Source organism: Camarhynchus parvulus, chromosome 1A (genome assembly GCF_901933205.1).
Source record: "Camarhynchus parvulus chromosome 1A, STF_HiC, whole genome shotgun sequence".
In the NCBI taxonomy this organism is placed as follows: Eukaryota; Metazoa; Chordata; class Aves; order Passeriformes; family Thraupidae; genus Camarhynchus; species Camarhynchus parvulus.
This window is the reverse complement of record NC_044586.1, coordinates 63,718,963-63,746,300: the sequence shown is the minus strand read 5'-3', so window position 1 is coordinate 63,746,300 and position 27,338 is coordinate 63,718,963. Positions and strand designations below refer to the sequence as shown.

At 46.5% G+C, this 27,338-nt stretch overlaps 1 protein-coding gene across 7 annotated transcripts in view; it reads right to left on the bottom strand.

Moving 5' to 3' along the window:
- The window catches only part of FRMD4A (FERM domain containing 4A), a 281,910-nt gene that overhangs the window by 30,401 nt on the left and 224,171 nt on the right, over positions 1-27,338 (bottom strand). For all 7 annotated transcript variants that reach the window (XM_030959642.1, XM_030959640.1, XM_030959641.1 and 4 more), the window contains exons 11-14: positions 25,863-25,949; positions 11,159-11,235; positions 6,628-6,766; positions 703-844 (exon numbers count right to left, since the gene is read on the bottom strand). In XM_030959642.1, coding sequence (XP_030815502.1) covers positions 703-844; positions 6,628-6,766; positions 11,159-11,235; positions 25,863-25,949 — 445 coding nt within the window. The remainder of the gene's footprint in view (positions 1-702; positions 845-6,627; positions 6,767-11,158; positions 11,236-25,862; positions 25,950-27,338) is intronic.

Here is a 27,338-nt window from a genome sequence, read left to right as displayed (position 1 = left end):
AGAAAAGTATCAAAGAGTCACAACCTCCTGACCTGCCCTCTCCAGTCCTTCTCTCCTGCTGCTCTAGCTCTCCTCTGCATCACCTTCCCTTGGGTTTCTCTCACACATGACATCTTCCTCACACAGCATAGTGCTCTAAGCCACAACAAGAAACCTTCAGGACCCTGGCACTAGTTTGGCAGAGTGCTAGGGAACAGTTCTGTTGAGCCTGGGACAGCAGCCAAATCTCAGCAACAGAGAGACAAAGCAGATGTGCACTCAGTGAAGAAGACACCCTTTTTCAACAATGCTGAAGAACATCACCAGTTCCCAGCCTCAGTTTCACTTGTGAGCTGCACTGGGTGATTGCTTCCCCACTGGGCACTCCTTCACAAACCCATCTACCTCAGGATAAGCTGGATACCAAGGGATGGTTAGAGTAGAAATTGTGAAGAGAGACCAGGTTTTGGCTGGAAATTGAGAGGTTGGAGATGACATCCTGGAGTCAAGGAGGAAACAAGTGGTGATGAAGAGAGAGGGGGAGGCTGCTGCCTGTGCTATTTGTGGAGCAATGTGCTGAGAGATGGATGGCCACCTGGACAGACAGAAAGGCTAAAGGGAAGTGACTTTCATTTCTGCAGTGCAGCTTCTGGCTGCTCCCCATTTACCATGGCCATGGCCCTTCCCACCATACTCCCTCCAGTTACAGGACAAAGCACCTACCTGATGACAGAAGACTCCCGCTGCTTCCACTGATAATTTTGCCTTTACTCCCCATGTTGGCCAGCTTTGAGGTCTTGAGGGTTCCAGTTTCAGTCAGGTCAATTGCAATCTCACTCAGGCTTCTTGCAGCATGAATCTTGGACTGGAGGTGGACACAGCAGTTAGTAATGATTTAACGCCTTTTGAAAGCTCACAGAAAGAAAAAGACCTTTTGCTGTGGCAGGAAACAGGCCTCCACAGCAAACTTGGATTATTTTACAAGAATAGAAGCAATCTGGCACAGCATTCACTGCTGTACTTTTTACATTCTTAAGTGGGTACAATTCTGGCATCGCTTCCTGTTTGGGTTTTTCTCTGCTTTGCCATGCACATTTTTCTCTCTTAAACAAAGGATATATGGAGTCACTGTTTTACCACATACAATAAGAAACCTTCAGAAATACCATCGTAATAACCTGCTGAAAAGCTCAAAGCCTAAAGACCATCTCTAGCATCTAAAGGAAGCCAGAAGGGGCCTTCACAAAACATCAATAAGCTTTGGAACAAGACACAGTGAGGACATGCCTTAAATGGGCTGTCATGAGAAGCTGGAAGAAAATACTGACAGGAAAACATTTAGGTTATTGTCCAGACTAACAAACTGCATGCAACGCCCCTACTGTGAGGGACCTCTTCTAGAGGAAACAACAGCCAGCCCAGCTCACTAACTGGCCACATTAGGACATGGCCATTGTTCCCCACCAAATGTCAACAAGATTGTTGTAATTTGTAATTACAAGAAAGTAAATAATGCACAGTACATAAACCTAGAGAATAGAATAGAATAGAATAGAATAGAATAGAATAGAATAGAATAGAATAGAATATTTCAGCTGGAATGGACTTCCAACAGTCATCTCAGCCCATTGCTCAAATCTTACAAGCCCTGTGCTTTTGAGCTTCAATTAATCTGTCCTTGCAGGGCCACTGACTTGCAATTTTAATTTCCCAGAACACAGAAAGCTGTTGGCACATTTTGCCAAGACTCTCCAACTGCAAGCAGAGTTTTATCCAAAAAGGGGTGAAGCCCCAACTCAAGATCACTTGAGCATTCACCTCTGCACCTTCTCAAGGCCAGAAGAGACTCAGCCCTGGCCATACAGCTCAGGAGATGGGCATATCATTACTGTGCTAACAAATCAAAGCTGACTGATGTCCACACAGCAGGGTGTGATCTGTTCCCACTGGAAGTAACATGAAACAGGACAACAAGGAATGCTGGTCATGATGGGATCTTCAGTGTTACTACACATCCTTAGGAAGAAGAAACCATTCCAACAAGAACTAAGCCTGAACTGATGGCTGAGTGTTCACCACTGAGCTTCTTAGTTCTGTTACTGATGTGCTGTGGGGCTTTGGGTAAGACATTTAAGGTTAAGTTCTTAGTGATCCCCACCTCTGTTTGTATGTCAGTGAAATAATAAGGGAAGGAAAATGTCTCCCTGTAGCACACTGTATTTTTAAGATTAATTTAAGACTGCAAATGAAGACAGCACTGGGAAAGCCTTACACTGAAAACACCCTCAGAAGGGTTATCATAATTTAATATTCTTGGGTATTTATAGGCTCCATCACTGCCATTCTCAGGTACTCAGATGCCTCACAAGCTTATTTCCTCAACAACCCCAATAAAAGGGCATGTGTTTCACTTGTTTGCAAGAGTGAACAGTGCAGTCCTTGTGAGTGCAGAGGCTGAATTACCTGACAAGATATCAGAGCAGAGCAGTCAACCACTACTGGCCCTCTTCAACTAATGTTGTAACCAGTTAGACACTTCTCATTTCCAGCAGTTCCTCCCTAAAATCAGCCCCAGGAGAAGGACAGCACTCTTTAGCTTCTTGGATCAGACATTTCTGGTCAGAAAGAAGGCCTGTGAAACATCTTGTTCAAATAGTTCTGGAAAGTTAGTTTCAGGTGAAGAGGAAAATCACTGCTTTTATCTAATGAGATTTCCTTCTACTGAAGTCTTGATAGGGAGCATAAGCATGAACTGCTGTCTTGCTGCAATGCCAGACCTTTGGAGGTAACAAGCCTTCCAACTGCCTTTGCCCTGCTGATAAATCCCCTGCAGGTGTGTATATATGCTGTATAACCCTATGTATCTGCAGGGTTATGTGTACTTTGTATAACCCCAGGAACAGCTATGTTGATCAAACCCAGTGTCTGCCTGACCCAACACACTGAGTCCTGGCAGTGGATGCCTCAGAAAGGCACAAACCCCAGGTCTGCATGGACAGATCCATCCCTCCTGCCCCATGAAGCAGTGGTTTTCCTGTTTTATTTAGACAGTTACAGCAAGCAGCCCTGTAGTTTATTTCCACTAATTTTCAGAATGCAAATTAGGGCACACTCTGGCCCTACCTGTCTGACTGGGCACCAACCAAAGTGCTGAGTGAGGGCAATGTGGCTGCTGGGTGCTGCTGTAGTCCTGGCCAAGGAGCAGTGGCTGGAAGTGTACCCTATATAGGGCAAAGGAAAAAGTGATACAAGACCAAAGCCTGGTATCCCTGGAGCCAGGAGAGAGGAAAAACAAACCAGCTGACAGGATCAGCAAGCAGAGCGAGCTTCCTCTGCAGAGGGAACAATTCAAGCCTGCTGAAACCATAGGAGAAGGTTTTAGATCCAATATTGCAGTTGTGATAATGGTGCCCTGCACTGAACACTGCAGATGAAACATCTCCTGAAAGGAATGGGGTTAACTTTCCTTGCTGCTCAGTCCCTGCTGCCTCTGCTGCCTACAGCAATGCCAGTCAGCATTGGGTGGGCTCGTACATTGGACAGGCTCTCAGCAGCAGCAGCAGCAGGAATCAGAGCAACAGCTCATTTCACACAGGCCACTGAGCAGCAGCCAGCTCTGGCCCATGCAGGCTATGTGCTGCAGCACAGCACTGCAAAGCTGGGTTACACCCCATTAGTGCTCCCCCGAGCCCCACAGTCCCTCTGGGCTCACAAATTTGAAAGCACTTAGCACAGACCTGCCAAGTCTCATTTACATGGAGGAAGACTGGCTCATTCATGAGTCATTTCAAAGCATGGGGCCAAACTGATCCCCAGTGCTGTTCTGACAGGGTCAGAGGGTGAAGAAAAATCCTTAAGTGAAATGAGGAAGAAGATGGACACTAGGGATGAATTTATCCCTCTTGCTGCAGTGATGGGGCTTTGCTGGAGGTGGTTTTTTGAAACCCTTGGCCTATTTTCTACCAGTTCATTCAGCCAAAAAGCCTTGCACTTGGAGGAATGTGGTGTTGAAAATTCCCACAAAATGGGACTTCTCAAGGTTTCTAGGCCAAGTGTTTGATTGACTCAGTGCAGTCAACAGAGCAAAGACATGCCTTCAAGTCCTGCTGCATCTGTCTCCTGAAAAAAAGGGAAGCTGACAGGAGTTCTGCATGCTGACAAGCTCACTTGGGAAGCTGGGGATCTTTTCAGTCCCCACGTTACGCTTGGATTGCAGGGAGAGAGAGACAGATCAGCAGGGAGCAGACGCTGGGAACCCAGGGAGCAGGCAGGAGTTCAGCGTGGAGTGAGGCTGGGACCTCACTTGCAAAAGGGTCACAATCCAGGCAAAGAGGATTTTATTTCTTTTTAAAATCAAGTGAAGGGTTTTCTTTCCAGTGGAGCTGTTGGTCCAAATCCAACTGGTGCCCAGTTATGTGAGGAGTAGAGTTCAAGCTTTCTTTATCACGATGTCACATCTCCCAGCATCTAATCTACATCACTGGAGCAAAGGCTCAGCTGTACAGTGAGCTCCAGCAGGCTTTTTCCTCTAAGTTTGTTTTTATTTTCCTTTCTTTTGTCAAAATGATATGAAATGCCAAGTTTGGACATGAAAGGAAGGAATATCTAAGTTTTGCTTTGAAGTTGAGGATTCAATTGAAGTGGGGCCCGAGATTTAAGGGGCTGCAAACCCATGCGACCTGAAACTCAATAAATGTTTGTCTAGGCCCCTGAGAGCTGAACCAAAGACATTTCACATCACCCCACTCTGGGGTATGATTACTAGTTTCCCAAAGTGAAGCTCATATGAGCACTGTGTCCTTGAAGGGACCAGCAGGATGAACAGATCAATTAAAATTGATGGATCTATCAATATTGACAGTGTTGTGTCAGAGATGAGCACAACAGATGAAAATATCGGTTCCCTTAAGAGAAGGGGACAAAAATATTTGTATGCCTTAACTTCAAAGCCTCAGCATGACCACTGGGATTATTGTGACAAAGCATGCTGACATGGTCACAGACGTGACACGTTGACAAATGAGAGCTGGTGGGTGGTGCTGCCTGTAGGAGTGTGAGAGAGGGGAGATAAAATTGAAACACAATCTGCCAACAACAAAAGGAGTCACTGAAGGGAAGTCCTGGGTGTTTCAGAGACCCAGTTTCTTACCAAAGAAATGGGAGGAGGAGGGAATCTCCTTTTGTTTGTTGGTTGCTTGTGACCTAAATACCTTGCAGCTAGATCAGCACATCCATCTGGCTAAAAGTAAAGAAAAATAAATTTCTATTTGCTTGAAATTTATCCTTGAGATGACAGAGAGGACTATGCACTGCCCTGATGGTCCTGAGCAGACAAGGGGGACAGGATAGCTTGTCTTGGTATCAGTGAGTATTCAATTTTGTCCATATTACAGCTGGCACTTAGGCAGGGCTACCTCCCTAAATTCAATACAGCTTACAACAACTATGGTGAAACCTGGATTTTTGCATTAGATGAGACATGGCCAAAGTGAGTGCAACCATGCCCAAGGCATCCAAAAGCCCTACCCCCTCTAAAATAAAGTCACAGAGCTTATGATGGGGAAAGCAATGTCAGAAAGGCTTAGAGCAAGTGAGACTAACAGCACACTCATGGCTCTCCACATAATTCCAGAAAGCCAACTCGATTCATTTAACTGGCAGAAAAAAATAATGCACTGAAGAAAAGCAGAAAAAGGAATTATTTTTCTGCCAGTTTAGTGGGCTGAACTGGCTCGTGAAGGGACCTGATAGGGCCAGGGCCTGAGCAAGGAAGGACACACCCCCAGCCTGAAAATGCACACACAGATTTCAACAATAGCAAGATGTTAAGATTGTTTCAGGCGTTTGGAGGATCACCACCTGCACATTCTGCCATTTCACCAGAGATGAGGACCAATGCAGGTACCCACTCAGTACAGGCTCCATCTTCTCTGTGAAGCTTTATACCAGTGTGCTCATATGGAGAAGGAAGTCTGCCTGAGAAGTCTTTTCTCTGTATCAAAGTAATCTCAAAGTGATCAAAGCAATCTCCTGCTGCTCTGGGTATGCCTAAAATTACTGATGAAAAGAATTAAGAGGAAGAACACATACTCCTCTGGTTTCAAGGTGGTTTCTTTTGTGTACTGTGTGGCCCTTTGTGCAGCACCAGTTTGTGACAGCTCCTTGTACAGCCGGGCTGTCAAGCCTCCTGCCCCCCCTGCTAAAATAATATCCCTACCCCTCCTTTCTAGGAAAACACAATAGTAAAAATCAAGGCACAGCAAGAAGAATCCAGAGACAGTTGTAGGTTGTGAAGCTACTTTGAACTCAGTTATTGGAAGCTGCCCTAACTTTATGACAGACGTGAAAGATGTGGAAACCATCCAGACAGGGATGTTGACCCCATCTGCTTGCTAACTTTGGCTCCTTCAATTTGGCCACAGTTCAATACAACCTTTTCCTCAATCCTTACTCCCATAGGCATGAATTCGAATACAAATTTTCTCAATCTGGTCAGGACTAGAAAATATTTTCAGTCAATATGCCTTTTTTCTGGATCTTGAGCAGAAAGGGAGGGCAGGAAAGAAGCCACCATCTGGACTTGATGTGGCTGGGACTGTGGGGAGTGAGAAGGACTCACCCACCACAACTGGCACTTGCCATGCTTACCTTGCTTTGCTTCCTGTCCAGGTAGAACTGATGTTGACTAATGGCCATAGCCCAGATGGACTTTATTAATGCTGGACAGGCGTACCACGTGTGCACAGCAATGCCACTATGCCCAAAAGTCCTCCTGGTCACAGATGCCCTGGAGAGGAGAAAAGAATGAACCGGGGTTACACAAAGGTTTCACCAGATTGCTTGCTGTGGCAGAACCTGCCACAGATCTCATATTAAAAGCTGCTGTCTTTACTGTGTACACCCTTGTGTTAATGGGAAAAAATGCTTAGAAACCAGCAGTAAAGATCTAATCAAGCCAGGAGAGCATTTAGTTCAAATATCTCCTCAAAACTGCAATCTTCAAAGGACTAAGAGTAAAGATCATCCAGTTTGCCCAGCTCAGACTGTGCCCCTGGGTTTGGTTGATGGTCACTTGCTGCATATCCCAGGGGAGCCACCAAGGCCAAAGCCTGCATGAATCCTCTGTGTCTCACCACATGCAGAGACATCTGAGCCCAAGTCCTCACACCCTCCACTGCTTCCCAAATATCAGGATCCAGGTAACAACTAAAGATTCACAGGATCAAAGGTTGTTTTAGGGAGTGTGAGAGGAACTCTTCATGGATCATGATTTCCCCACTCATAAACAGTTGTAGCAGGATTTGCCACACGGCATGGGGGCAGGGAGTTGTGAGGCTCAGAGGGGGCTGCCTAGTGCCCTGGAGAGAAGAATGGGACCCAGTGATTAGCTGAGTGAATTTAAAAACAGGAAAAATAAGAGCTAAATATTTCCTCTCTGGGACTCCCAGTTGTTCTCAAACATTAGCAAAAAAACACAGGTTAGGTTTCCCCTTGCTTTCACAGCTGTACAAACCTGCTTGATTATTCCTCCCCATCCCTCAAAAGCAACCCCACCAGCAGAGCCCCTGACACCAGCAGAGTGCACATTCAGGCTCTCAGCCTGAATCTCTGCAACTCGTCCCACTGCAGGGATGAAGCTCTGGCTGGAACAAACCACACCACTGACCTACAGAGCCCCAAATAAATGAGGGCCTCCTCTCCAGTCTGTTAAATGGGTCTTGTGGTAGAGTAGGATTATGAAATGATGTGACATGGCTACAGAGGCTCGCTCAGAAATGTGACACTTTTAGGGACATGGATGGCGAAGAGGGACCAGTGCAAGAGACAGCCTGGGGTGTGCTACAGAGGGGTGCCAGAGTCCACAGCCAGCAGGGATTCTGAGCCATGCAGGTGTGGAGGTGGCACTGCAGGACAGCCCAGGAGCTCTACTGTGCCATGCAAGGGAGAGTCAGCTCTTTCACCAGCACTCACAAGCCCTCAAGCCTGCTAAGGTTCCCTCCTGCACCTGTACCTGCACTGGCCACCTCTCTTCTGGTGCCTGTGGGCCACTGCCTTGTCCAAAGTTGGAGGTGAACATGGAGGGGTGAACAATTGAAGAAAGTTGTGATAGAGCCAAGAATGAAAGAAAACCAGAACTCTGCAGCAGAATGAGAATTACTGGCAATGTTCAGTCTGGGAGAGGGCTGACAGCCACTGCATCAGGGCTTTTTCAGTGCTTCAAAATGTGTTAAAGTCAAATTATGGAGCTACTAATCAGAGTGAAATTTCTGAGAAAGCAGCCATGGCCAATGCAAACAAGGTCTGAGACAAGTGGGATCTTGTATTTCAGTGTTACCCTGTGCTGAGTTCTTTCCTTGTGAATGGTGCTAGAGACCTTGTCCTATTACCAGTATTGTTCTTGTGAGAAGTCTCCATGGATGCAATTGATGGTGCTGGGCTGCCTAATTTCTGTCACTGGACAGGGAATGAAGGCTGTGCTGGGAGGTGTTCTTGAAGTTGAGACTGGAGAGTGGATCCAGCTCTGGATACTTTATATTGGTCTAAGGACACAGACCACCACAGTACACTGCCACATAAAGCTCTAAGGAAATTAAGGCACTCAGACACGGGCTGCAGCCTTAATTCTGGTGTCATCCTATTCAGTTCAAACAGTTACTCCTGAATTCCTAGAAACATATTCTGCAAATCACTCATCTTTTCACTGTAGAAACAGTGATTTCTAATTTTTTTCCTTTTTGGAATCTGTTCATGTTTCTCATCAAAACAGCAGACTCTATTAGAATGTCTGTAGACTGTTGGTCAGAGCTGTGGACTTGTTTTTCACAGCTGTGTTTGAAGACCTGAGAGATATGGATCACGGGTGTTTTTTCCACGACTTCCTCCATGCATGCTACATGCACTATGGAATTAATCCTGTTGATAGCCCCTAAAATGTATCATTTTCCTCCTTTACGGGATAAGTAAGTGCAGTGAAAGGAGGTTAAATGGCTTGTCGGGGACAGGAAGCCATGGGCAGAGGCAGGGCTTAAAAACATACATTGTGCTGCCCAGCCCTAGCCACAACCACGGAGCTGTGCTCGCTCTCCTGACTGTGGCTTCGCTGACTCAGGCTCTGGTTTGGCGAGGAGGAGAGGAATGTGGAGAGAGCACTGTGTTGGCTACTCCTCCGCCTCCACACGCTGAACAACTCCTTGCAGGAGTCCATCCCACATGGCTGGGAGACTACAGCCAGAGCTGTCTTCCCACCATGCCACTGCAGCGTGCTGCGCTGCTTTACAGCCTGAGCAGCAGTTCCACCTGGATGGTGCCACTCTGGATACAAAAACCAATCAAAATTATACAAAATCCAACCAAATTAATTCCTTTGTAGCAAGAAAGTACCAGGCTGACAACCGGGGACAGGGCTTTGTCCTCCTGGTGTTGAGTCAGAGAAACAGAGCAACGGAATAAAGAACGGAAGCTCTTCTGTGTCACTAATTCCTATAATCTAAATACAAATGAGAGAGAAGAGGCTGCTCTGTGTGGTCACATTTCATGCACGACATCGAGTTGCAAATGTCACCATGATTTTAAGGTCTCAGAGCTATTTCTTTTCTTTTTCTTGCAACTGCTCCTTCAGGGAACAGGCAGAACTTAGGGCATTTAGGGGCTGCTGGTTGCTCCCAGCACACGTTTCTGACACCTCTCCAGCTGCTGGAGCCTCGGTGGGGGAAGGAGTGCACTACCCCCAGCTCCTGCTGCTGGAATATCTCCCAGTGTATTCTCGACTTTGGGAATTCACTCTGCTAGATTTCATGTGACTGTTTACATGCTTAATATTAAGCAGATGCTTTGAGGTTCTGCTGACCTGGAGCTGCACAATGACATGAGCTGCTCTACTCAGTGTTTGTTTTAACAAATGCACCTATGCAGACAGGCACCGTTGTACTGGCGTGGCTGTGCTCTTATCAGGGTAAATACGGATAGAAACTGCATGCAAAATTCCCCTAATAAAAGTAAATATATTAATACACAGATAGGTATGGGAAACAGGTGAAACCGGATCACAGCTGACTGATCACTGCAACACACTACTACCAGCAACACATCAAATCAATCTGGGCAGAGAGATGATTTCCATCAGTGGTATCATACTTACAGCCCAAACGAGACATCACTTTTAGTCAGAACAACTTTCAGAGCCATACACTCACTGTGTGCAGCAGCCATCCAGTAATGCAAACACACCAGGGGTGCTGAACGCACTGATGGGATGCAGCACAGTCTCTTGAACTCTCACATTAGGATTCCAAAGTTAGGAAAAAAGGCTCCTGTGCCAAAAAGACTGATGGGCTTTCATCCAGGCTGCTGGTGGTAAACCTCTGGTTCTGTGCCACTGCTTTCAGTTGCACTACTGAATATTTATTTACAAAGAAGCGTGTGAGTACAAAATCTGGCGCTCATCTCCGGGCTCTGAGCGAAACACGGGGACAAGGCAAACCCCCCTTTCACACACGAGGGCGGCCAGCACTGCAGCCGAGGCACCGGAGCCATAGAGTCCCAGGGGTCACAAGGTGCCAGAACAGAGGGAAGGGGAAAAAAAACCCGCTGGGAGCCGAGGGGAAACACATCCTCAAAAAGGCACACCAGAACCCGAAATGTCCCGCTGAAAGGAAGCAGCAGCCCCCGGCTTGGTACCCACTGCCTCTCTCCTGCGTGTTCCCCAGCCACCAAGCACAGCGAGCCGCGCGCAGCAGCGGGAGCAGCACCCGGCTCAGCCCGGCTCGGCACCGCACAGCCCGGCTCAGCACCGCACAACCCGGCTCAGCACCGCACAACCCGGCTCAGTCCGGCTCGGCACTGCACAGCCCGGCTCGGCACCGCACAGCCCGGCTCGGCACCGCACAGCCCGGCTCGGCACCGCACAGTCCGGCTCAGTCCGGCTCGGCACTGCACAGCCCGGCTCGGCACCGCACAGCCCGGCTCGCCCGGCACCCCGCACAGCCCGCTCGTCCGGCCGCCGCACAGCCCGGCTCGGCACCGCACAGCCCGGCTCAGTCCGGCTCGGCACTGCACAGCCCGGCTCGGCACCGCACAGCCCGGCTCGGCACCGCACAGCCCGGCTCAGCCCGGCTCGGCAGCGCACAGCCCGGCTCGGCACTGCACAGCCCGGCTCAGCCCAGCCCGTCTCGTGGCTCACCTGCGCGGATCGTGCACCTCCACCGAGAACTTCTTCTCGCGGAAATAGAGGTTCTCCAGCTGCCTCCATTGGAAGATCTGCAAGGAGAAGAAGGGGATGAGGCGCCTCCGCGCGCTCCCTGGCCCGGCCCAGCCCAGCCCTGCTGCCGGCGCTGCGGCGGGAATGCCCCGCTGTGCTCCGCCCCGGCCCCGCGGCCCGCCCGCCGGCACCCGGGGGCAGCCCCGGGGGCGGGTGGCGGCCTCCGTCCCTCCCTCCCTTCCTCCCTCCCTCCCTTCTTCCTTCTCTCCCTCCCTCCCGCCCGCCGGCCCCGCTGCCCGCGGCGGGCTCGGTGCTCGGGGCAGACGGGGAAGGGCTCCGCTTTCACTTCGCGGGGCCAAATGTGTGGAAGACACACAAACTCGGGGCAAACCGGGATTCTATATTTTCCTTGGAGGGCTGGCACCTGGAGTGGTGCATCGGCCTCTGATATAGCAGGCTCTCCCTGGGGTGAAGGAGATGAGATCCCCCGCTCCACCCCAGTGCCAATACCCAGTTCTGCTTTTATCCACGTAAAACTAGCAGGAGCATAAGCCGAGTGGAGTTTATCTGTCCCAGGTGCTGTCAGACTCGTGGTGGCAATGCCCAAGGCTCCAGGTGCTCCCGGCGGTACAAAACACGGCAATGAGCAGGTCGTATCTCAGCCTCTGTTTTACAGGCTGCCCTGCCGGGATATCTCAGAGCAGCTTTGGGACAAAGCCAACACTACCACCAAGGGGGAAACTGAGGCACGAAGCTTTTCATGGGGGTGAAACGCGGCGTGCCCTCGCCCCTGAGTCAGCCCTGGAGGGCTCTGCGTGCTCCTGGGCAGCGGGATGCGCTTACACGGCCCCTGTGCCCACACTTCTCAGTGAAATAACACCCATCTCCCAGGCAGGAGGGCGGACCGACCTCAGGACAGCGAGAAGGACGCGGCGACATCGAAATAGTGCCAGCTCCGCAAACTATCACACCGTCACCACTGCGGGCAGCTCCACCACTGCCTCTTCCTCACAAATGAGTAAGCTAGAATCCAAACCCTGGCTTCCAGGCTGCCAATCCACAGGGAGGAGACAGCCTCCACCCCCCTTGGCATCTTTGACTTCGGCTTCCCTGCATCGCCCCTAGCAAGCAGCAGAGCTGGGGAACGTAGCCCCGCTGCTGGGAAGCACAGGCAGCAGCGCTTTCCCTGATTCACACTCCCTCTCCCACTCCAAGCAGCTTCTGTGGAGTTCCTGTCCTACCCCCGAGTAAGGCGCTGGCTCCTGACACGCCGAGATAAGCCTCGGCTGCCAGTGTCAGCGCTCTGGAGATAAGTAAACAGGAGGCGTAATTTGATTTGCACTGATATAGCTGCTGGTGGAGCTGAAATCTTGAGAATAAAACAAACCTCGGAGAGGACCCAAAATTTTCTCCTTGCTGGTATTTCAGGAGCAGCAAATTTGAAAATATTTGTTAAAGTTTCCAAGCAAGGTTGGGGTTTTTTTTCTTCCATTTTTTTTTCTTTCTATAACAGGGTGCTTATGGAAGGAAGGGTAGGGATTAAGAAGGGCACTGAGCTACCCCATATTCTAGGGCTGTCCACATTGCCGAGGGGGTAGGGGACGAAGGGAGCCAGGAGAGATGGGAAGTCTGAAAGGCTGAATTACATTGTCCTTAGGGGATTATTTTATTCCTCCAGTGGAAATATTAATTGCTGCATAAAACTTGTAAACACCAAACAAAGCACAGAAACGCCCATTATTTTACCCACTGTGGGAGGACAGACACAGGGTAAAAGGGTTAAGCCAGGAGCTGAAGTCTGACTCCTCTTTAAGTGCCTGGCTTCAAAGGCATGAAAAGGAAGTTTGGGGCCTTAACTCCCACAGACAACAACTGGGGTCAAGCTGAAAACATCCCTCCGTGCTTCCAGATGCCCATCTGCAAGGCGGGGAGGACAAGGCGGCTATGCGGCACGGCATGTGCACAGGACGTGTTTGGGAGGCGTTCAGACATGTGGAACACATAAGAGTCTAAAAAGCCAGCAGATCACACCCTTCAGAAAATACCCCTCTGTCCCCAGGTCCCCTGTTGTCATTTATGACTAAACTTCGGCGTGGTGCAGAAGGAATTTAAAACTTTCCTGAGCTGCTGGCAGCTGCTCTGTTTGGATGCTGTCCTGCCCATCCTCCTCCTCTGTCTCTGCTGGACTGTTCCCTGTGCTCAGATCCTTTTCTATTTTACCCTCTCTGCTACCAAATCTCACAGTGCTGTTTGCTAAGGGAAGTTCTGTTTCTCGTTTCTCTTCTATGATTAACTCCAACTGTCCAAACACACAGGGCTCTGGGGAAGCTGTTCAGATGCCCAAATGTAGGCATGGAGTGCCCTTTTCCATGCCCCAGGGTTCCCTGCCTGGCCTCTGGCTGCTGCCCCGGGTGGGAGGCAGCCTGACATAGGTCCGGTGCTGTATCTGCCAGCCCCACGCAGATGTCTTGGATCACCAGCAGTGCCTAAAACAGCATTAGACACCTACGTTTTGGGCACTGGAGCAGCTCCCCAGATTGCTGCATTTTTATATTTAGCTTTGTTGTTTTCCTTGGCAGAAGGAGTCAAATCCAGACTCTTGGGAGGGAGGGGGTGGAAGTGACCCCACAACCTAAGTTTGTGTCTCTTATTCCATAGCTCTGCTCTCCCAAACGTACATGTGTGTTTTATCATTGCTGTAGTTGTGCTCCATTTGCTCCCCAAGTATTATTCTACAGTGTCCCACTCCTTTTTCCCACATTGATCTGAGAGGTCTCCCCCTTCCTATAGAAAAGGAAACCAATCTGCAAAAATGTGAATACCCCCAAGAAAGTATCCACTTTCCTGTGAGCTGATCACAATCCCTCCAGAGAAACAAAGCCAAAGGTGCCCCTTCAGCCAGACGTCCTAATGTAAGCAAGCTGCTCCCTTCACCAGTTGCCCGCCTTATGTATGGTCTCAAATTGATGTTGTTAATGCAGTGACAGATGCATAAGGTGCCATTAGTAGCTCTTCCTAAATGGAAGCATAATTTTTACCCATCAAGATCCTTTTACCACGCTGGTGCTTGCAGCTTTCACTGGGGAATAGAGCCCCAGCAGGGAGCGGGTTGTAATTTCAACAGGATCTTGTGGAAATGCAGTGACAACAGATGCATGCTGGTTTTGAGGCTGGTTTGAGTCAAAGCATCCATGTTCATGGCAGGTTTGCCTCTCCCTGCACTGAGGTTGGGTCTGGTTTTGGGTTATTTGGCTTATGATTGTCTTTAGTTAATTTCCTGGGCCGAATCCAATGCCTGCACATGTGGGTGGGACAATTTGTATTGGTTTTACTGGGATTACATCAGAGGTGCAATGACCCTTTGACAAAAAGTACCTCAGCAGGGACTGGGACAGCATCTCCCCAAACACACTGGAACTGGAGCTTAGGAGAAAGTCAATCATTAACACAAGCTTGGAGCACAGTTCCCCTGCCCTTGAGTAGCTGCCTTCACTCAGTGCCTGCAGACAAGGGGACAAATAGCAGTGCTGCAGAGGGCCAAGTCTGTGATGTGGTGGTTTGCCTGATGGATTCTCTTCTGAGGTCAGCAGCTCCTTTTGAATCATGTGGCATTGGGCAGATTTCAGATGTGAACAATTTTTGGTAGTGGCCATCATTACAGGCTGCATATGAGATGATTTAATCTTCAACAGATACTTAAGGAAGTATCCATGAGACTGGCTTTTGAGCATAGCTGCACACACACACTTGCATGTGAAAGGGGCTAGTAAAAGAGGAGAAAATAATTACTCTTATTAATAAAATAATTACCCTTTGAAAATGAGAAATTAAGATATTAAGAAAATAATTACCCTTATTCCCTCCTCCTCCGGAGGGGCCTGTCCCCACCATGATCCCTGTTTCATCATGCCAATAAAACTGGAACTGACACTATCACTTGAATTTGAAAACTGCTTATCAACTTGTGAACATTCAAGGGAATAACTGCTCCCCATCAGACCACATGCACTGTTTAAAATGTGTTGGGGTGGGTGGAGAGGCCGTGATGGGGAAACCACTGCCAGAAATGGCTTCTACAAAGCTGGCACCTTAGAAGAGGAGTAAGGAGAGAGATCCGAGTGCTGCATGGTGCGCTGTGGAGAATTCAGGTGCAAGCTACAGGAATTTTCTCACTGGAAACCCCTTCCAAGAGGCTGGCAAGCTTGCCAGGCACCAGATGTTTGTGACTACTTACAAAGAGCTGCAGTCAAAACCCTTCAGACGCAATCTTCTTTTGTGAGCACACTTGTGGTTTGCTGGCTGGTCCGTAATTAAGCTGAGCCTGGAGGAGAGGGGGCCCAGGGATCTGCATGCATTTCAGCCATGTGGGTCTGAAGGATTTTTTACCATTTTTATTGTCCATGCTGGTACTGAGGAGTTTGCCCATGCCAGGAGGTAGGGTCAGTGTCAGAGTATTTGAAAAATGCTGGAGGTTCACGATAAAGAAGGAAATGGTTTTTTTGTGAATGAAATATCAGGGATTGCTTCTGGCTTTGTCACTCATGGCCTGGGTGACCTGCACTTTTGGAGAGGTACGGAGACCTGAGTTAGTGTTAGGCTCTGGGCTGTGCTCTGTCCCTTTGTGCTCAGGGAGCCTTGTCAGAGTTTTCAGTGGAAGTACTTGCCATTTATTTGGGAGCCCCTGGCAGTAATGAGGCTGTTGCTTGCTCTGTGTTGCGCTTCAGCTCAGGCACAGGACAGAGGGGTTTGCTGAAGGCTAGCACTGGAGGTTGGTGTGCAGTGCTCTCTGACTATGGCACTTAGAGAAACATGCCCAAATGGTACCTTTTGGAATAATTCCAAATCCTGAGGTTGGGATATGGGGCTCCTGATATGTTTTCTGCCTGCTGTGCCCAGGAGAGGCAGACTCGGTACTGAACTGGGGAATGTGCACTATGGCTGGGCATGCTGTGGGGACACAGTGCAAGACATTTTGCATTTGGTCTCTTAAAAAACAAATATAAAAGCCCAGGAGTCTCATTTTCTTTCTCTTTTCTGTGTGCTGAATCACCTGACATGAGGCACAGGCTGAATGCACACACTCTCAAGGGTTCCAGATAGCATGCTTGGTGCCTGTTCAGAATCAAATCATCTGCAGAAATCTATAGAGGATCAACCTGCTGTTAGCTCTGCTTTATGACCCAAAAGGGATTTACAAAGAAGATGGAGACAGACTTTGCTCAGAGGTGCCCAGTGAAAGAGGCAATAGATACAGGCTGCAGGGTTGCAGCAAGGGAAATTATTAGAAGATATATAAATTAAAACCCCAAGTCCCAAAACAATCAGTGCAAGTGGTCAAACACTAGGGTCATGAGTAACCAGATCAAACTCTGAAGGCGGCTCAACTTTTAGCAGGAGCTAAACTCTGAAGGTGGCTCAACTTTTAGCAGGACTAGAGACCTCCAGAGGCCTTTCTGACCCATATCTTTCTTTGATTCTAAAGATCTAATAAATGACCAACTGTAATTGCTGTTGGACTTGTTGACCCGTATGGCACCTCCCAGTCCTTCAAGTCTTGCCACTTCCTAGATGATTAATGCCTTGTTAAATCACACTATGCAGAAGGAGCAATCATGCCTCCAAATGCATGGACTACCACTCGGACTGGCTACTCTGAATGGCTTCTAGGAAAGGCAGAGAAATAAAGTGGAGCATTTCTAACAGCCCAAATGTAACCCCTTCCCTTGCCTACACTATGAGCAAGAGCCAGCACTGGATGACATCCCAATACTAAAACTGGTATTAAACAATGGAACTAAAACAATGACAGTATTTTCACAGGAGTTTGCATGAGTGAAGCTACAAACTCCCAAGTCTTTCGTCCTGCAGCTTAAAGACAAAACAAACATAACAAAAAAAAATTCCTCCTTGGAAATGTAATTTCCTCCACTGAACAAACCAGCAAGCTAAATTCTAGGAGCTGAGTTATGCAGGAGGTCAGAGTGGAGGTTGTGAGAGGTCCCTTTTGGCCTTAAACTCTATGGAAATCACAGCTCCAGCGAAGTCAATGGCAGTTTTGTCCCAGTGATTTCAGTGGGGCCATGGTTTCCGGGTATGGATTTGTGTTCTGCCTCAAGCCAACCCTGCTCCCATCAATCATACCTCTGTCAAACTAGTTAGAGTGAAGGAGGAAGGACTTGGTCCAGGCAGAACAGCACCATCTTAGCTCAAACAAATGGGCTCTTGTTTCAGGGGCAGATTTACCAAGAGATTTCCATGGGCTGTCACCTTTGAATTAGTGTGACCCACTGCTGAGGGTGCCCCTGGGTCACGAGATGGGGATGCCACTGCACCATAACTTAGTCCTCCAGCCTGCCACACTTCCATTCATTCCTTTATTTTTATTAGTTTGGGGTATTTTTTTTTTCTTTCGCTTCTCAGAACAAGGAAAAAAAAAAGAAAATATTTCCTGAGTGATTTGATGTGGGAAAAGCCCTACCAATGATCTTCCCAGAGGCTTGCTGTCCTCCCTTCCCTCATGGAATGAGAGAATGGCTTGGCTAAGTGGGACTTTCAGTGGTCTGTCAGCAATCCCAGCTCACTATCTAATTACTTCTTCGCCTCAGGCTTCAGGCCTCTTTTTTTGCCAAATAGACAAACAATTTCTGGTCCAATCTGAGATCCCTTTTGCTGTGTGCTGTTCTTGTGGGACCACACCACCCCAGCAAACGTTTCTGGTTTGAACAAACACAAATTGCATCTAGGTCTATATAACAACCACTCTGCATTAATTTCCATTATGGAAACACAATTCCCTATTAAATTTCAAAGTGGCTTATTGGCTCAGAGAGACAGCAGAGCATCAGATCAGAGAGGGAAGAGCTGCTATTTGGACAAAGCATTATTTGTCTAAATAAATGCAACTTGATATTTGTGTCTGTAACTGTACACAGACTGGGAGATTAGACTTTGACTTTATATACAACCAAATCCACTTTCACTGCACATATACATCTGGGAGCTGCTGTTAGACTGTGCATTGCTGTCACCATGCTGTGTGTGTCTAAATCAATAGATCTACAAAGAACCTTTTTTCCCTGATTGGTTTAAGTTAAACTTTCTCCCTTTTATTCTCTGAAAGGACATCAAAGGGACTGGATCTTTCTGTATTGAAGAGCTCCTTTCTGGCACCATGTATTAGAAAAAGGATGCCCAGTCTGTAGCCTATGAATCAGCTGTTGTGCCCTAGAACGGTTTATGCTGCCCACAGATGATTACTGCTACTCTCTCTCCTAAAGATCCTCATGTCTTGCCCAGTGGCTTGGCCAAAGTACCTCTGTCTTGGAACCAAAATTCAGGAATCAACATTCCCATCCCATGTTGCTGTGGCATTGCACAGTAGTTTGTGTAACTAAAAATACTCCCATGATTCTGGGTGTCTGCACAGGGAGCAATCCCACTCTCATGGTGATTGCTGCAGTGAATCTTCTGAGCCTCCTGCCCAGACCCCTGACCAAAGGTGCCTCATAGCCACAGCCACAGAGTAATGGGACCTCTGCCTGGGTTCATCTGATGGTAAAAGTGCCCAGGCCTTTGGAGCAGCCCTTGTGAGCTAAGAGACAGCATCTGAGCAGGGTGGGGTGTGGAGGAGCCTGCTACCACTTCAGAGCCAAGCATAAGTGCTCAAGGAGGTTTCAATCTCTCTCCAGATCTCCACCCTAACTCCAGGGCTCTGAGGTCCAATTTGTTTCACTTCGTGCTGTCAGAGTGATTTGTCTTTGCATCTTGTTGAAGTTCCTGCTGTGTGCTGCAGAATCATTTAAGACTTGGCTGCTGCTTTTACACAGAATCACTCTTTAAGACCTGAATACGACAAAGGGCTTAGAGAAGGGAGTTTTATTTTGATGGGACTACTCCTATATTTAATGGTAACCATGGGCTTGACTTGGCTAGATCATGGGATGGGACGTCATGCTCTAGCCTTTCTGAATTTAAATTCTCACAGAAAACCCTGGGAACTATATGTCTAATGGTATCACCACAGCACACAAAACCACCAGAATAGTGCTGGTTTCTTTATAAAGCAGCAGTGCCTAAGACTATGTATTAATGTTTGCAAACATTGTAGTTGATAAAACTACTTATTTACCTACATAATGGAAACTGAGCATGACTGCATGATTCTAAAAAGTTAATTTACCTAGACAATCTACTCACCTGTCTGAAATCAGCCCTGTTTGGGAGACACACCAAAGCAAATTTTAACCAACTTTTATGAGGAGAAAAAAGTGGGGATGATGACCTTATACCCAACAGTTAATTCATCCTGGTTCAACCATGGCAAATTCAATGCATTTGAACTCCTTCCAACTTGTTCAGAGCTCTGAAGCTCTTGTCTCGCTCCACAAAGTTACTGTGTAGGTTAATGGCTGCTTCTTTCTCTGGCTGCAGTGATTTATGCAGCCTGTATCCATATCCAGCTCCTACAGCTTTGCTGTAGCATACTGATTGTGGGTCAGATGGTGAGTGGGATTGTGGGTCAGATGGTGATTGAGGTTAAGAGTGACCACTTTTTATGGCTGGGTGGTGCTAAGCCAGTCAATCCCTTCTCTGGAGCAGTTTCCTTCCCAAATGCACAGCTATACCAGGATGGCTGAGGAGGGGGCCCAGGGGAGGAAGTGAGCAGTGGGGGCAGGATTGTGATGGGGGAGGAGAGTGCTGAAGGCCACTTCAGCTGATACTGCTGCCAAAAGAAATGTTCACTGAATCACAGCCCAGTGGCATGTCCAGCCAAATCCTGTGGAAGTTCTCAGTGTCAGGGACATAATCCTGCTTTCCAGCCCAGTGTGCTTTGATGTCATTTATTCAGCTCCCAGTGTGTTTGGCAGCTCTTTGGCACAGTGGTAAGGCATGGAGTAGTGGGTGCTGAAAGGGGAAGTGCCCGGTGCTGGATGGCAGAAACCCAAACTGAGGGGAAACAGCAGGAAAAAAGGTGCTGGTGAGAACATGGTCCCCTGTCTTATAGGGATGGAATAGGGCATTTCTGCAGGGAAAGGCTTTAAACTGTGCCTGCTTTTCAGTGTTAGCAGGTCTGGAAAGGAAAGAAATTGGGTGAGCAATCTCTCTCTATGGTAAGGAACCTTGCTTTGTATATGTCTCCTTCCTTCCATGCTCCACATTTCCAAATACTAAACCAAGACTGAATTACTGCACTATAAAATGAATTGAACCCACCGTGACCTGAAGACTGGTTCAGTTTACAGCCAAGTCCATAACCCAAGAAGCACAAGGGATCAGCAAGGGGAAGAGAAATGAAAGCACAGAGCAGAAGGAGTCAGCAGGTAGTCCTTAACAGCCTGCTAATCACACTGAATAATTTATTACAGCAGTGCCACTGAGACTCCACGAGCTTTTAAACCAGTATTTCCTGGAAATGGTTTCTGCTCATTTTTTATCATTTGTAAATTTGAAATCTGCTATCCCTGTCTGCAATGCACAGGTGTTTGCAAAGGTCCTAGGAAATGATGAGGAGCCCAATGAAACATGAGTCCAATACATTTTCTGACCTCACTTGATTCTGGAAGCCCTAGAGGAAGTCCAACCTGTTCTGGATACACCCTGTGGCTCAGCAGCATGCCAGTGAGAGGAGTGAGACACATGCTCCATACCTCTGACAACAGAAACCAACTTGGTGTCAAATCAAACGCCCTCCTTGAACAGGAGGATTTATAACCCGTCCCAAAATCCTCTTTGAAAATCACCAACCCAATGTTCAAACCCTGGATGGAAGGTCACACTTTTAGCGCTATCTTCAATCCTTCTCAGCTCTTTGTCTCTATGGTATCATGTGGCAAGGAGCTGTGCAAGTGAATTGGGCTCCCTGTAACTAATTTGAATTTCATGTTTCTTTTGCCTTTTTGACTCTCCCTGTGTTCTATGATCACTTAGGTCAGAGAGCAATTTGTCAGCTTCCTCCTCCCCATCATTCACTACTTTCTGTACATTTCACATCAATCCTTACTTTACGTTTTTGTAAGTTACTGGTCTGTCATTCCTTCACCACAGGAAGCACAAGTTTAACCACTCCATCAATGCAATTACTGACTTGACAATGCTTCATTATGCCCTAAAGCAGAGAGGATCTATTTGTTCTGCAATAAAGCAGCTCTTAATTAGGCTATTGCTCCTCTTGTGTAAATATCTCATTTTGCCTCTGGAATTGGGAAAGTTCACTCTATCTCTTGTTGTTTGGACAAGGCCAAGTGGCACTGGGCAGCAATCTTTCACTTTCTGGACACAATTAGTGTACTGATTACTTTGCTCATGCTTTTGACAAGCTGATGATTTTTCTCTGATCAGACACTTAAAACTACTGAATTTATTTGTGCTCTGCATTGCTTGATAGGATGGGTCCAACTGGCCTCTTGTTTTCACATGTTTAAATGGGAAGTCAACCCAACTTTTGCTTTGGATTCATGACAACACTATAAACTAAAAATCAAATTCTTTGTCATGAGAACCCAAAGACTGTTGCATAGACCTTATGGAAAGCAACAGAGCATTCTCACAGTATGCTTCATTTAATCTCAGAGAAAGGGTAATGCTGAGAAGAAATGGCAGAAACTGGTAGCTGTAACAAGGAAATTTTTTGTCAAGTTATATTAATGGCTGAATTTTGTGATGCCTCACATTTTATCTTATTTATGAAAACGTTTATTCCTTTTGGGTTCTCTTCAGTAACCAGATAATGTAAGCAATGATAATATTTATGAGTCTGAGAAAAAAGGCTCACTTTAGGTTTCATTGCCACTAGCTTTCTATAGAAGAAAATGAGATAACACTATATAGACGTATCTCTTACAAAGCAACTAAACATTACCAGACTCTCCTTTAAGGTAATTTAATTTTTGGTGATAAGTTAAACATTTTCTCTGTCTTTTTATCTGCCATATGGAAGTCCTTTGGCTGACTTTGTTAATCATTCACTCTTCAGTTTGGAGTTAATTGTTTACTAACTGTTAAGCTGTTTGCACTAAAAAATGCCTTTGGGCTCTTAAATCAGTGGGAATATCTCACTAGAACAACAGAGATATGCCTGGTGCTACTACTTGGGTGTACAGATCTCACAGCTCCAGGCTACACTGCTGTTCTTTGTGTACAGTCTCTGGGGATGGAGTGGAGTCCCATCCCTGTGTGCTGGTTAAAATGGACACACAGCACTCACAGACAAATGCTCACATTGGGCTGCTGCAGTGCCTTGGCTTTCTTTCCAGTTGCTCTGAAATTCAAGCAAAAAACCCTCTAATGACCCTTCACTGAAAATGATGGGTTTGGTCTTTTCACAAGAAAGCATTTGTAGAAGCTAAGTTTAACATAGAGGGAAATAGATTCTGTCCACCCTGGAAGCTGTAGGCTGGTTCTACACAAATGACACTGGTTCTGCAAGCCCAGCATCCAGAATGCTTCAATACATGGCTGGCAGGACAGCAGCCACCTTCCCACACTTGATACTCCCTTCCTCTTGTTCAGCTGGAGCATTGGATTTTGTGTAGTATACCAAAACTTTTGCAATTATTTCATACCCAAGAATGAACAGCCAGCAGATTATAACTCATAGGACCAACTTTGCACTACAACAGGCAACATTCAAGGGAAAGCCTTTGACAGGGCTTGCTGAGTCTGTGAGCTGGTCCTCAACAGACAGAAGAAAAAGGATGACCCTCGAAGTGATGGCTTTGGGTAGATTCAGGGCTTCCACAAAATTCAAGTATAGGCAGGAAGGAACATAAAAATAGAAACACAGAGACACATTAGTCTCTGCAGTCTAGGTACAACTGCATTCCAGTTTAATAGCCCTGCATTCCCACCTGAACCACCCAGGACTAGGTGCCAGATACCCATCTCAGCTGCATCCCCCGTAATGCTGGAGAACTTGATGCCTGAGCGAGAACAGTGCAAGCAGGATGAGGTTCTGGCCCTGCATCAGCCTCAATTCCCCTCTCCAGTATCATCTAACTTGCTGACAAACCTGGTTAGTTTTCTAGAGACACATGGCTGATTTACTCCAGCAATTTAATGAAATCATGGTTTTGAGTGACTGCTAATGGGATTGCCCGAGATAGGTTCAGCTGCTTAGTGTGTGTTACAGTTTTACTCACAAGCACAAGAAACATGGAAATCTATCTAGGATGACATATAGGAAAACATTACAATCTCCTTCATAAGACAAGCAAGGTTTTTATAGGCACTTAATATAAATGTCTTGATTTCAGCTGGTTTCTTGCTAAAATTTTCTGCTTGTGTTTTTTCCAGGGAGACTTATTTCTCCATTGTAAGTTTTCAATTTGTTTCTGGCATTGGCAATGTGCAGGAACAAAATATGAAAGATCAGAAAAGCCATAATCTCTTTCCACCTCCCCCACTAATTTTACCTTGCAGAAAGTTCAGTAAAGTTTACCCCTCCCATCTGCACAGCAAAGACTTGAACCAGCACATGCTGGTGCAGTGAAATGAATCAGATACTGTGGCAGGCTGCTCCCAGATACCAGGGTTATCGAGTGCAATTTTACAATCTAATTAGCAAGAGGATTAAACACTATGCCTCACTGAGGCAGTTGATGTGCTCTTGCCAGAGGGCTTTTACCACCTGTGTAGGGTAAGAAGTCTTTTTGCTTGCTCGACAGAAGGTAAAATCACTCCATGGAGAAATAACGAAGCCTCAGTCACTCTGTTCAAGTCCCATCCCTGATTTAGGCTGTTCATTTTGGAATAGATCTGCCAACAGATGGAGTTTGCAAGCATCATGTAGCAGAGAAATGCTCATCTAGGCTGTCTTTTCACTGCTGTGGTCTCTGGATTGTCACAATGGACAGATCCAAGCCTGGAAATTCCTGCTTTCCCTTCCCACCCAACCTTTCCTCATAGATAAATGACTACTTCTGCCACAGTTCTTAGTGGTTTATACATAAGGCAGCACCATTGTTTTGGGTCTCCTGGATTACATACATGATTTGCTGAGACCAAAAAAACTAATTCCCCAAAAAAAGAAAACCAGCACCCTATTTTTTTAGGGTTACACTTGGAGAAGAAGGATCAGAGGTGCCTAAAGCCCCTGATTTGAGGTGCAGTGTGAGTGCTAGAGGTAGGCTAGTGGGGACACAGAGAGGCTGGTGAAGATTTAATCAGGCTCCAAAACCAATGCTACAGAGTAGATCATCCTGAACAGCTGAGAAAAGAAAGTAGAAAAGCTGAGAAAGGAAGCTTGACCCTTCTGGTGGAAATATGTCTCCTCTAATGCAGTCAGAGCACCTGATCTCTCCAATCCTTCCTTCTGATGCTCTCCACCAACCCTCTCATCCCAAGAAGGATGACAGTAATTGCTATAACGTGAGAAAGGCTGAGTCCTGTCATGGCAGGGCGGTAATTTCTTCCAAAGAAACGTTTGTATTCCTAAGACTTTTGAAGGCATCTTTTAAGTACATGTCTTCCCTGGGGGGTTGGCACTACTGGAGATATGTGGGTGCAAACACCTAGCCTAGGCATGTTCTAAGCTACCATGTGTGAGGATGGCTTGCCCTGCAGGTAATGATTGATCCCAAATAGATGTGTCTTTTAGTCTTTGTGAAGACCTCCTTACTCTCCTTGTCCTTCCTTTTAATGAATAAAATCCCATTAACAGCCTTCAGTGAAAAAAGGCTAATTGATGCACCTCTTGTCTCTTGCTGCCTCCTTAGCAGTTCAGTTTTCTACCAAAACCTTGATTCTAGTTCATTTTAATACAAGATGCTCTCTGTGAGCACCAGGCAGTGTCCAACTTGAATGTGACCAGAGGAGGTGAAAGAAGAATTGGTACAGAGACCATGCAAAGACAAATACAGAACTTAATTCACTGTGGAAGCTTTTGCATCCACAGAAGAGCTGCCTAGGTGCTCCAAATCATCCAATTCTGCAGCCTGCAAGCCAGCCTGAAGCCTTGCCTCCTGGTGTCTCCACAGGTCTGCAGTGCAACAAACACTTGGCTAACAGGCTCTAGATTCCCACCTGCAGGGCTTGTGCTCAGGGATGAGGTTTTTTACATTAGATGGCATTCTAGTTGGGAAAATCAGAACACATGGGTGTCCCTCATAGGCTGAGCTCAAGAATTAAAACTTCCCATGCCTTTTTTTAATATATGTGTTGAAAGTCAGCTTTCCTTGCTACCTTGACATTAACTCTTCAGTTAGGAAAATTGTTGCTTATCAAATGTAATGCTGGTCCTGAGAAAATCATGCAATTTTCTTTTTGTAATAAATGGAAGCAGTTTTCCTGTCTCTTCATCCCTTTCTCTCAGATCATTTATGGCTTGACAATACAATATCAAGGGTTGGCTCAGCACCTCCAGTCCACCATTGCCAGTGAATGGAAGGCCTCCAGCACCTGAGAGGATCAGCCCTTGAGTTACCATCTATGTCTTATGAAACACACAAAAAAACCCCATAAATTGCAAGATTAAGTGACACTTATTTCCTCCAAAGCCCACAACTTTTAATAAATTATGAGCTACTTTTGTCCATTAATTCTTTGCAGACACTGAGACAAGTTTGGGAGAAAACAAACATCCTTCAAAAATCACATGAATCAATGCCAGCATTTGGTGTACATCACACCCTTGACTCAAGCTATGACATGTGTGGCAAGCCCAGACCTTGGTAGAAAAGTAAACACTTACCTTTCTTGGTTTCACTTTATCATGGTAGTCATATTGAAAAATCCCCTTGTAGCTAAGTCCTAACCACCATGGAATTCCCTGCTTGTCCTGAAATAGAAAACAGAGGGAGTTACATTGAATACGATGGGGAAATGCTGGAGATTTCCTGTGTTGTTGTTCAAGATGAAGATTTGTTTCTAAGTAGTATCTTTGAATGGGTGTTGTTAAATTTCCCCCTGCCGAGTTCCTGCAAGTCACAAAGCTCCACAGTGTTTAGAAGAGATCTGTTTCACTTTTGGCCATGACATATAAAACAATTTAAAATACATCACATGTGATCAAGTTACTCAAAATGCTGTCAGGGGTGCTGAGGAGGTTTGACATGGGTCCCTTGTGCAGCGGTGCATCCTCTTTCTCTTCCCTGTAAATTATTCAGTCTGAACACTCAGAGATTGGAGAGGAAGGAAAGCGAGTCACCCAGCTGACTTGAATTATGTGGAGGGATTTTAGCATTAGTCTTGAAAATGCAGCCGTAATGGGATCTGAGAGCTACCAAGTGATAAGGTCTGACAGGCTCGGACCCAACTGCTTTGTGTCTGAGTGTGCAATAAAATGTCCTTATGGAGTAATGGCTGATATCTGATCCCAGTCTCTGCAATTTACTGAGCTGAAGTCCTCAATGAAATTACATCTGTTCTGTTAATGTGATAGAGAATGGCAGGGTAAAACACAGCAAAACCAAACCCCCACATCAGGCAGAAGCAAACCCTATTATGTGCAATATTTGCTGCCTCATTGGTGCTCGCTGCTGCTTATTGACCATGGGGAGCTCACTAGAATAGCTCTCAAATCTTTGCAGTATTGAACATCCAGCCCAATCCACTAGATTTTTCTTGATCTAGAGTAGTCCAAGAGATCTGGATGCAAAGGGTGCTGGAGAGATCCTGTCCTCTGAGAAAATATGAGGCTAATGCTTTTTGCAAAATAATAGTAACAACGACTTTATTATTACATCCTATTAGCAGGAATAGACTAGAAACACATCTCCTGAGATAGGTACAGTCAGATATTTGTGTTTTTATTGTACTCCATGTGTACAAGACATTACAGATGTATGAAAAACCATATGATCTGTGCACAGAGATAATGATGAAACATATCAAAACTTCAGGGGTGATAAATGGGGGAATATGCTCTGGGGAATGTGGCTCTAGCTTTCTTTCCATGTTTATTGATTTCTCTACTTAAAAAAACCCAAACCTACACAGCTGGTCAGGCAGAGAAGTAATAATAATAATAATATGAGGCTGGAAATTTTTGTGATAAATCATTAGACAAAAACGAGGAACTTCATGAATAGCTGCATGAAGTCCACACAGAAGTGGAGAGCTGTTTGGGGATGAGAATGTGCTACCTATCTCTAGAGTACAAGACTGTTCTGGCATTAAAAAGATGTACAATCTCTGTATCCATCTACATATCTCATGTCAGGGGAGC